At 47.1% G+C, this 10,568-nt stretch overlaps 1 protein-coding gene across 1 annotated transcript in view; it reads left to right on the top strand.

The window, feature by feature from the left end:
* The window catches only part of LOC126541847 (growth arrest-specific protein 1-like), a 38,894-nt gene extending 28,935 nt beyond the window's left edge, over positions 1 to 9,959 (top strand). Inside the window, exon 2 of the mRNA XM_050188792.3 lies at positions 8,395 to 9,959. Within this exon, the coding sequence (XP_050044749.1) occupies positions 8,395 to 8,428 (34 nt within the window). The 3' untranslated portion in view covers positions 8,429 to 9,959. The remainder of the gene's footprint in view (positions 1 to 8,394) is intronic.
* The last annotated feature ends 609 nt before the right edge of the window (positions 9,960 to 10,568 follow it).

Genomic DNA, 10,568 nt, shown 5'->3' with positions numbered 1-10,568 from the left:
GCAAATTTCACCAGAAAACTGGGTAGTGTGTGCGTTAGTGCCCCCTCTATCACGCTGACCCTAGTGAAGTCTTGTATCTCAAAAGATAGAAATTGTAATGTTTTTTTTTTTCAGGTGGCCACGTCCTTAGTACAATGACTTGCTGTTAGACGCCCCTTGTGATTCATTTTCTGCGCATGCCCACTCTTGTATACATACACACAATGTGGCAACACAATAAAATATTATTGGAAGTCAGCGCAGTCTATGTCGTCTCTCGCAGTCCTTGTAATTCACGCTGTACGTAATTTTTTCGCATTAATTGCCAACTATCCCAAGAAAGCACCTTTTTCAGTATATTTATAATGTTTGATACGACCATTTGCTGGCAAATGTTAACAGTGTGATATTTAACTTGAACTTTTACATGACTGCCTGTGACTGTGTTCTTTTAGTAACCAGAGTATGGCTAATTTATTAAACCATATTTGCTAATTTGTATACTCACATGCTACAGCAAGCCCTAATCTTGTATTACTGCATCTAAGTGCAAATAATTTAGAAATTTACTATGTATTTTAAAACACTGTCCACCTTTCGTGTTCAGCAAAATTGTTTAATCAACAGTGGTTTGCTTTTATCAGGCCTTTTACTGCACCTTGCACCCACACAATAGTAAATGTGGAATACTCACTCTTGATTTATGGTAAGAAAAGAACCTATTTTCAAACTGCATATTGTATATGTACCAGTGCCTTCGGGTTACAAGACAGAAATTTATAGAAACTGCAATTGTAGTTAGAAAATCTCCTACACAGCACTTTTAGCACAGAGAACTCTCGTTTCACAAAAGAGGACAAACTATGTAGGCACTAAAATATTCTACATATTTTTCGTGCTCAAGTAATCTTGTTGGAAAGAGAAAATTAGCAATAATACTGCTGGCTTAAACCTCACTTAAAGCACGTCTATGCTTGGAAAGTATTGTTTCAGTCCGAAAAATGTTGGCCATTATGCTTACATCGACTTTCCAAACTTTTCATAATGCTTTGCGATTACATTAGTGTACAAAGTAACAGGTGTCTTGTGCATTTGCTCTGCATTTCAATTACTCCCCTAATTCACCTTTGCAATGTCCCTTTTTTTTTCAAGGCCTCAAAACTTGAATTTTCGTTCATTGAGCCTTATACTGAAAATTTATTCCTTTATGTGGCCCAAAACACTGCGAGGTCAACTCAGGCTCTTTCAGTGCTCCTATACATAGTTTCTTCTCTAATAACAGATTTGATCAATACTTATATTTTAGATACCTTTGTGGGAAATGTACATGTTCTTGTACTTACCGATGTGTTTGGTGATTGTGCATGTTTATATTTCATGTGATTTATGTATATATTGTACTCTGTATTGCAGCATGCAATAAATATATTTACATTTTTCTTGAAAATGCCATATATCGTACCAGTCTGTGTTGCATTTTATGTGGATCTGGAAATCGTGATAACCGTTGGTGTTGATGTACATGCTCAAAAGTGACATTTGCTAGGTTGTATATGTGCAGCGAAGACAGGTTTTGCAATATACACCGTGAATTACTAATATGTAATGTGATCCACACGTACACGTGCGTGTGTGCCCATCGAAGCTTCAAGGCCGGCTGTTCGACGGTGTGTTTGGTAGCCGAACTTGAACCTTCTGGCACGCGAGAGTTACGCGTGGATCGCTGTACATAGTAGTAATTGAAGGCGTCTACTGCCGAACCTGCCTTCCACACACACTAGCAATAACAGGGTGTACACCCTTCCAACACCCACATAGATGGGTGTTAATATGGACTTGCACCCCTACACCCTAAATTTATTTTGCTGGACACCCTTCCTCTAGGGTGATATAACTGCACCCCAACTGTAGGGTGTAGACAACAGCACCCTTAGGGTGTTCGTCTGGCGACAAACTGATTTACACCCTTAAGGGTGTTAAAATGTTTAGTGTGCATCTACGGGGCTAGGCGACCGTGGCCGCATGCAGGGGGAGATTTCAAGGAGGGAAGCGGCAAGGGGTGTTCCAGGAATCGAGAGATGGTCTTGCATGGCAGCCCCGGTACACTGCGGTCACGTGACGACCGAGTCACGCTGCTGGCGCGTTGAAATTTCCAAGGCGTCCGGAGTAACTGATGGGATCCTGGACTGACCGACTAATTGCCGCACAAAAGGGTCGGCAGGCGATTAGGCGACGCGAGAGCCCCCCGGTGGGTGCGCACCACGGCCAACGTTGTGGAGCTGGTGGCCGGTGTGGGCGTTTCGTGCAGGCGCGTCTACACAGCGTTGAAGCAAATGACTAACCGCTGACCATTCAGTGTTCATTTTAGCTGCCCTTCGCATACACCAGAAAGCCCCGTGTTTTTTTTTTCTTTTTTTCTGTGTGTGTGTCCTTCTTTCTTTCTTTCCTTTAAAAGGCCCCTCACGAGGTCTGGCCATATTGAGCTGACAAGCGCAGAGCATGCAATGCGCGTAAATGATCCTGTCTGCAAAGTATTGCATCGCTACGCGCCGCGGAAAGATCTGAAATTTCAAACCGAACGCCGTTTTCCCTTCTCCTTGCTGCCGCCACGCTCCGAGCCGGATGATGACGTACACGTGCTAGCGCGTCTACGTAAACGTGTTTGTGCTGTGACATCGCTCGTGGTGACACGTGACTTCGAGAATTATTCAAGGAAAATCTGTTATTTGTGTAATATGATGCTTCAGTAGACGAATTAAAGCTTAGAATAATAATAAAACACACAGACCGAATGTCTGCGTGCTTTTGTTTTACTTCGCACTGCAAGGAAGAGAGGTGTACTTCCGTTTCGTTTGCTCGCTCCCTATCTGTGCAGTCACGCGCGCAGACACCGAAACTATGTCATTTTCTGTTCTGCCGAATTCCAGCGCGTGATCATGCTCAGTGATCCGCTTGTGTCTGCCTCAGTATTCGTGTAGCCCTGACTTATACCGCTAGTCAGATGTCCTCGTGCACAGCGCGGAAAATCGTGCGCTGAGCGAAATGAGACAATAGAGAGTTTTAGGTTAGGGGACGCAAGCGGCTTGTGTACGCATGCGCAGTACCGTCGCCCCTAGTTGTGCGTACGCAAGCCGCTTGCGTCCGCTAATCTAAAGCTCTCTAATCACAACAGCTCGCGCGCGACGCCGTCAGCGGAAGTGCGCCGCGCCGTAAGAAAGCGAGGAGAAAAAAATGAAGGTGGGGCCCGTGACGTATACATGATCCTCGAGGTCCGGTATGGGTGAACGCAGGGAAGGAATTTCGCTAGCGCAGGCTAGACGCTAGGGGCAAGTGGAAAGAGGGTCTCGCTGGGCAGTGGAGCTCGCCTCCTGAAATTATGGTTTCGCGGCACTGAAATATTTCTTCGGCTATTAATGAGCCGATTTGAAATTTTTTTGCGACAGAACGCTCCCTAGAGGACGCGTAACAACTTCCAGAGTATAAGCAAAATTTGCTATGGGGCCTGGTGAGGGGCCCTTTAACGAATGGAGATATCACTTAGCGTAAATTGGCGTCTAGCAAAAAGCAGAAAAGAAACTGCACCGTTAGCAAGCGGCAACTCTGTCTACCTGCAGCAACCGCTTTACGTGCATTCTCTCTATGTATCTCCATACCTTAATTAAAGGAACAGGGAAACTGCTACGCGTCGCAAGTATATCGGTCACTGTGTGCACACATTTGCGTGTTTTCTTTTTCTCTTGGTTCAACACCTCTGTCAGTGGCATATGCGAATTTTGCCGCTGCTCATGCGAAGCCAACATACGACATCTCATTCTGCACAGATTTCGAATCTAGCCGACATCTTGATATTGAAGCTGTACTAACGGACATTCTCGAACGCACCGATTGCCTAGTCGCGTTAGCCCACTTCGGTGTTGCTAGTGGCCTGGCGCGCGGGATTTAGTGAGTGCATACCTGCTCTCCCTATTCCCCCACTCGCTACCTTCGGTCCTTCTTTTTCTCAATAAACGAAGTTATTCATTCATTTATCTTTCGACGCTGCAATAGTTATTCGCTCGTATCCCTTTTCTCCATGACAGACTGAAGCATAGTGTGCTCAGCCGCACTGCCTTTCTCTTGCTTTATTTACTCTGGCTTCACATAGCGCGAAACAAAATTTCATGCATTGAGAAGTGGCCGCGCTGATGCCTTGTCGCGCGATTCGTTTCTAGAAAAAATGCGCTCTGAGGGATCAGTAGACATATATCCGACAGACATTCCACCATAATTAAAGCGTGGACAATTCCTCATTCTAACCGCTCTTTTCTCTCTATCCCCACATCCAAAACTTTCTCTAAAAGACAGCACGCTTTGGTGGGATGCACAGACCAAATCACTCTTGTCTCCTCATTTCGTTTGTTATATTTAGGGAACCGCGGGGCATCCGCAATGCAGATACTGCGGCGGTTATACCGATAACTCCCACCATCTGACGGACTTCCCACACTCCCAAACGTACCTCGGAGCCTCCCTCTCAAAAACACCCCGCCGCCTTCGCCCCACTTCCCGTTGGAGCTCGCTCAATTGTTGCACTGCCCTCCCTGTAATCTTTCAGGAAACCATAGCTACGCATATCAAGGCCGTCTCGGAGCCATAGGGCACTGGACTAAGTGATAAATAAAGGTGTTTGCTCTATCTCTCATTCTCACAATCCGGGGAGTGCTCTGTTCGACCTGTGACACCGAACTATTTCCGCCACAAAATTGGCAAGGCATGTTTAAGCCCACATCCTTGCTTCCACGTCACATTGCTGCTTTTCAGTACAAGTCCTACAGTCCGCGGTTGTAGCCATTTCAGTCTTCTTGTGAGATAGATACAGACGTCCGTGGGATTTCTCCGAGTTTGTTTCCGCTTCTCCCTTTCTACTTCTTTTGTTACTCTTCGCAACTCGCGCCTCAGAGTGACCGCTTGTAACCGAAGTCATCGAAGGCGAGAGAAAGCAGCTCCGAACTTCGGTGAACGCTATATAGTTTCGGCAAGTCTTGTCTTCTTCAGCACACGTATTTATAGACGTGGGTCCCTCTTTGCCCCCCACCCAAGTTCGTTTGGGCACACTTCCGAGGAGAAATAGGAAAATTGACTTTCTCCGGAAAACAACGCTAGGGACGGGCGAGAGACAACAAAGAAATTGGGGTAGGTGGGGCGATGGAAGCGAGCGGCGGAGCACGGTCGGAGGAGTTGAGGGGAGTGGCCGCGGCACGAAATTGGACGCCGCGCATCGCTCGATAACGCTCGCTCAACCGCGTCTGGCGCCAAGCGCGGACGTGGAAACAAGGTCCTCGAAGAGCAGCGACAGCACCACAGCGTCTGTTGAGAGACGAAGTGGCCTACACGGCGGAAACAGAAGAGTGAGAGATGAAACAAAAGAAAGAAAAATAGAAGGAGCGGCGCCCTCTGCCCGCGAGGCCCTGCCCCCCGTCTAACTGGCTGTTCTCTCGAACGGTAACAAGCGACGGTCAATCAAGGCAAACAGACCTAGGGTGTGTGTGTATATATATATATATATATATATAATATACGCACTGTGTCACCGCGGTAAGGAGACAGTTGTCGATGACCCGAACGGAGGCGCACGCCGAAGAAGAACGTCCATCGGCATGCCACTTTTTTTCTTTTTTTTTTCGCCTTTCAGGAGGACGCAAAAATAGCTCATCAGCAGCGTAAGCTCGCCACTGACTAAGGCTCTGCAGGCGGCCGGAGGCAATCCGGTGCGATGACTTTGTTTAGCGCTTGGAAAAGCGGGATGAAGCCTCGAGCTATAGGAGGCTCACTATATACCCCCGGCGCGCCGCATCGGCGCATCGCCACTACAGTTTTCCTTCTTTGCCCGTGGCAGCCGGAGCTTTCGGAGCCGAGCCATAAGCTCGACGAGTTCTGGCCCCGCGGCACATATATGGCAGAGGTGAGCACCTAAGGCTCCTCTTGCCGTCGGAGCGTGGCCTCAGTCAACGCATTCTCTCGTCACCGAAGCGCTGCGGGACGGAGCCTGTGCGGCCGCGTTCTATATTGGGCGCACGTAGGAAACCGGCGAGCTGCAGTGAGGGACCGACGCATGTACGTAACACGGCCTCCGAGCGGCCTGCAAATTTGCGCGGCAAGCGCGGGTGCTGCAGAGCGCGAAAAAGGGTTGCCGCATCGCTGACTCTCCCGAGATGCGCGCCTTTGCTACTGCGGTCCCAGGACATCCGGTAACGCCGCGGGGAGGCGGCGGCCGACTTTTAACGCGTAGCAAGCTGCACGACATCACCCGGGAGCTCTCGCTGTTATCTTCCTTGCTTTTGTTATTTGCATACCGGGCAAGTGAGACTCGAAATATTTTGCCCTTACCATGGCTGTGCTAACTCGGCGCTCGCGAGTAAAGCGCTGCTGAGCACACACTTGAAAGGGAGCGCTGCTCTGACTTGGCAAATGTGCGCTCGGTGACATACTATATGACGACAACTACACAGACGTGTGGCACGCAAAATTCAGTGGTTATTTAGCGGTGAATGCGAGAGAAATTTGTTAGCACTATACGTCGCAACTCTTCGAGGTCCCGCGGATCCATGATTTAAAATGCGTAAACGTGTTTAGGAGTTCACTCGCCTTTTCGAGGAGACAAGTGCAACTGTCCTCTTCTAAGATTACACATCCCCTCTCTAACTCTGCCATGTGACCGGCTTCCCGCAATTCTCACACGTAAATTTTTTTTTTCCTTTTGTCACTTCTAACGAACGCATCAAAACAGGCTCTATCGCAGCGTTTTACATTTATGATGTAGCCAAATGCTTTACGCGCTCATTAAAGTACACCTGAATGCGTAGCAGCTGCGTAGTTGTTTTTCACCGTCCATTCATGTGGTAACGTTACGAAGCCATCACTTGAGGAGATCCAGGGAATCAACTCGGGGAAGGCGGGATATGGAAATTTAAGACGATGAGCGAAACGAGAACAAGGTAAAAGCGGGAGCCAGCGTTTCTACAAGTGAACTTGTCTTTTTCAAGGCGACATAGGCTTTCCTCTGCACAGTATATAATTTATGCTACGTGTGACAAGGAAAGCAGAGGGCGCTCACATTGTTCCTTCTATATTGGGCGCACGTAGAAACCGTAGAAATACTGTGCCGAGGAAAGCACATATCGCCTTGAAAAAGACTAAGTCCACTTGTCGAAACGCTGGCTCCCGCTTTTACCTTGTTCTTGTTTTGATCATCACTTTTAGATGTGACTTTCAACCCATTTTGCATGTCCTAAAGCAGCGGGCAGATTTTCTAGCGATCTAATTAAATGTCACGTCAAGTGCAACGAACGATGGGAAAGTAATCGGAAGTCTTCGAGAATTTTGCACCTGCTCTCGTTCCTTCAAGCTCCGAAGGGAGCCGTTCAGTGTCCTATGCTGTCATAGGGACTTGATTATACTATGCGAATGTGGGCCTTGACGGGTGAACACGCCGTATATTCATTTTACAACAGTTAATAATAATGACGAACTAATGACGAAGTCCTAGCGCACGTCATACGTTTCCCGTCACTCAGTAAAGATAACTACCGGTATTTTGCTGTAAAGTTCGTAATAAATACGGTGACTTTTGTTCAAACATCGCATAAACTAAAACAAACGTTCCGAAAACGTTCCGTTAAGTCGTATCGTCCTCGTGCGAGCAGCCGCATAAAGAGATGCAATTGTGACGTCTATCCGGCATTGCAAGGTCGACAATATATCGCAAGTGAAACGTGTGACGCGTGTGAATTCATTTCTCTCAGATTGTATGCAGAGCAAATAAATATGTACAAAACAACGCCACTGCTTATGCGCAAGTATAAACCAACATTCAGATTGAGGCCTCCAACTAGCCTTTGGCTACAGGTACGACAAGTATTCGATTACTTGCTTTGCAATATGAAAATAAATAATTTAAATTCCCAAATTCTAAGAAAAGGAAACATCCTACACTGGGATTGGCTGCAGAATCGCAAGTTTAGCCGAGAAATCAATGAAGGTACACGTAGGACCACAGGGATTCCTCGGCGAGAAAGATATAGAAGGGTATTAGGTTTTTTTAATGAACACTTGAAACATTCGGTTGTCTATCCGCGTCGCATGCTACTTACGTTGGTATGGATGACATATGAAACGGCGCCAACATGCACGAACTCACGCCTTGCTTAAGTTGGCTGAACTGCTGTACGAGGCCGCGAGTCCGAAAGGAGGCTAAGAAAAGACATTAATGTTTTGCGCGCGGTGTGCAGGATTTCTTTTGTCTTTCGTCGACCTGAAACAAGGAAATCTGTGTGTATTTCACGCAAGACAGGATGCTCAAAGGAACGCGGACAAACACAGCCTTAATGCTACGGTTGCTCAGTGGTCTCAAAAGTTTTTCATTCCTTGTCGTTACAGGTGCAGCCCGTGCAGTGTCTCTGACGTGACGTGACCGGCCGTGGAGAGAACCGCGTGGAAAGTAGCCGGAAGAAGTGGTGACGCTCGGACACAGACGTCGCGTGGTTCCCTCACGCGCGAACACGGTCTGCACGCAACAGCGGATCCCTTCAGCAGGGAGCTGAAACTTTGCCAAGACAAACTGCACCGCGCAGCTGGAGGAAGGAAGCAGCGCCTTCTGGACATTCTCCATGCGTTTCTACCGCCGGAGTGCGCCATGCTTGGACCTGTGTTTGGGGGGTGGGAAAACGCGAGTGCGTGTGTGGTCCACCGCGTGTGGGTGGGACGACGGCGTTAACAGCGCCGCGCGAGCTGTCGTCCGAAGGTGGAATGCCGCGACGGGGCGGCCGTGTGCACACCGCTTACAGAATTCCCCGGTGAGATCGAAAAAATGGAATTCCTAAGGCAAACTATCCAGAAACACTGCTCGAAAGAAATCGCGCGTCGACCGCGCCATCTGTAAGACAATATAAGTATACATGTAGGAAAATTTTGTGGCGGATCATGCGCTGCATAGACGGCTGACTCAGGGGCCAGTGCTCCCTTAGTTAGTGGATCAGTGCTCGAAGTTGCGAGACAGTCAATACCCTGGCTTATTTCGAAAACGTGCTTCTTGAGGAATCGGTCTCTCTGGCGCCGTATATGTGGTGTATACATCCGTGGACAAAGCCATACACGGTGCGTGCTTCGCAGTCGCGGCTGTGATTGAGCTCGCTCAAATTGGGACGTGGCGGCACGCGCTCATGTGCATGTACGCGCAACAGAAGCGCGTGGAGACAGACGAAAACGTCCAGTTTTCGTTATGTTACCGTATCTGCGCAGTTTTAACGCAGCCGTACGTTCCGTTTGGTTTTGTGCGGGGTTGTATATACAACCTTCTCCCATTTGTCATTTCAATCTAGCTTAATTTATCACGTTTATTATTTTTTTAACCTAACACATCCAACGCTCCTGCTGCGTTCCTTCTCAACATATAAAGGACGAAACAGGGAGTCAGTTTAGATAACGGTAGGCTATGTAGACGTAAACTGAGTGTACATCGAAAGTAGCTTAGGCCTCGTTTGTAAGCGAGCCAACAAGAATTAAATTTATCTGAGTCAAAGTGAGGCACACATTATATCGACGTTGTGAATTTATTGTCTTAGAATATATATTAGAACTTCGCTCAGGGAAGCAACCTTCAGCTTGCGCAACAATGGCGGCATTGCCGTATATTTGTGTAAATAATAAAGGTATCTTCATAGTATAGCTGGTATAGTCATCAAGATAGACACCATATCTCTGTGGCAAAGCAACAGAAGCAGACATACGGGCAGACTCTTTCATACGGGCAGACTCTTTACGAGCGCGCGAGAAATGTACTGCACAAATCGGGACGCGTATATGGATGTATATAAACTGACACCATGTATGTCAGTAAAGTTAGAGGTATCTTCGCTGCGAAGCGAAATTGTTGGGATGTCAAGTGTTCAAATAAATAAAGATAGCGGACTCTTGCGAGTCCTGACCTTGTCTTTTTTTTTTAACCTCTTGTGCCTGTCTGAACTCTCAACTTGCGTATCTGCAATTTTTACTGTGCAAGACATTTCTACATACTGTTTCTTTTTACTGCTATACAAATTTTTTTTTGGAACTGCCTGTGACAGACAACAAACATTTCGTCGTTGAGCTGGATTACTTGAACAGGTGGACAATATTTGCACGATACTACGAAGTGCATAATCGACTAATTAACAAACTTTCAGTTAATAAGTTTTGAACTCGTTTCCTTGCGGTAAATACTGCAGTTTAGGATTTGTAGCTGGTGAGTTCGCAAAATGTATCCACTTGGAACGAATTCTCGCGATGACAGTAGTTTCCAGAAATCTATTTGCTAAGTGCGACGGCATGCATTACCTGTCCACTTATTCTTGTGCTTGAATGCTTAAAATTGCACTTAAAGAATGTAATTGGAACAGCAGTGCATTTTTCCCTTCAAGTATGGCCGTGCATATCTTGAAACCGGTGCATCCTCAGAGTTCGTGTGAAGTGGATATGTCTTGCATTACTAAGATTTTGTTTATTAGGCGATTGCGCCTTGTGATAGCTCGTTCAAGTAATGTCCGCCTCCTCGCGTAATCCATCTCAGTTAAAAA

The sequence above is a fragment of the Dermacentor andersoni genome, chromosome 2 (genome assembly GCF_023375885.2).
Source record: "Dermacentor andersoni chromosome 2, qqDerAnde1_hic_scaffold, whole genome shotgun sequence".
NCBI classification, from domain to species: Eukaryota; Metazoa; Arthropoda; class Arachnida; order Ixodida; family Ixodidae; genus Dermacentor; species Dermacentor andersoni.
This window is presented reverse-complemented; position numbering and strand designations above follow the sequence as displayed.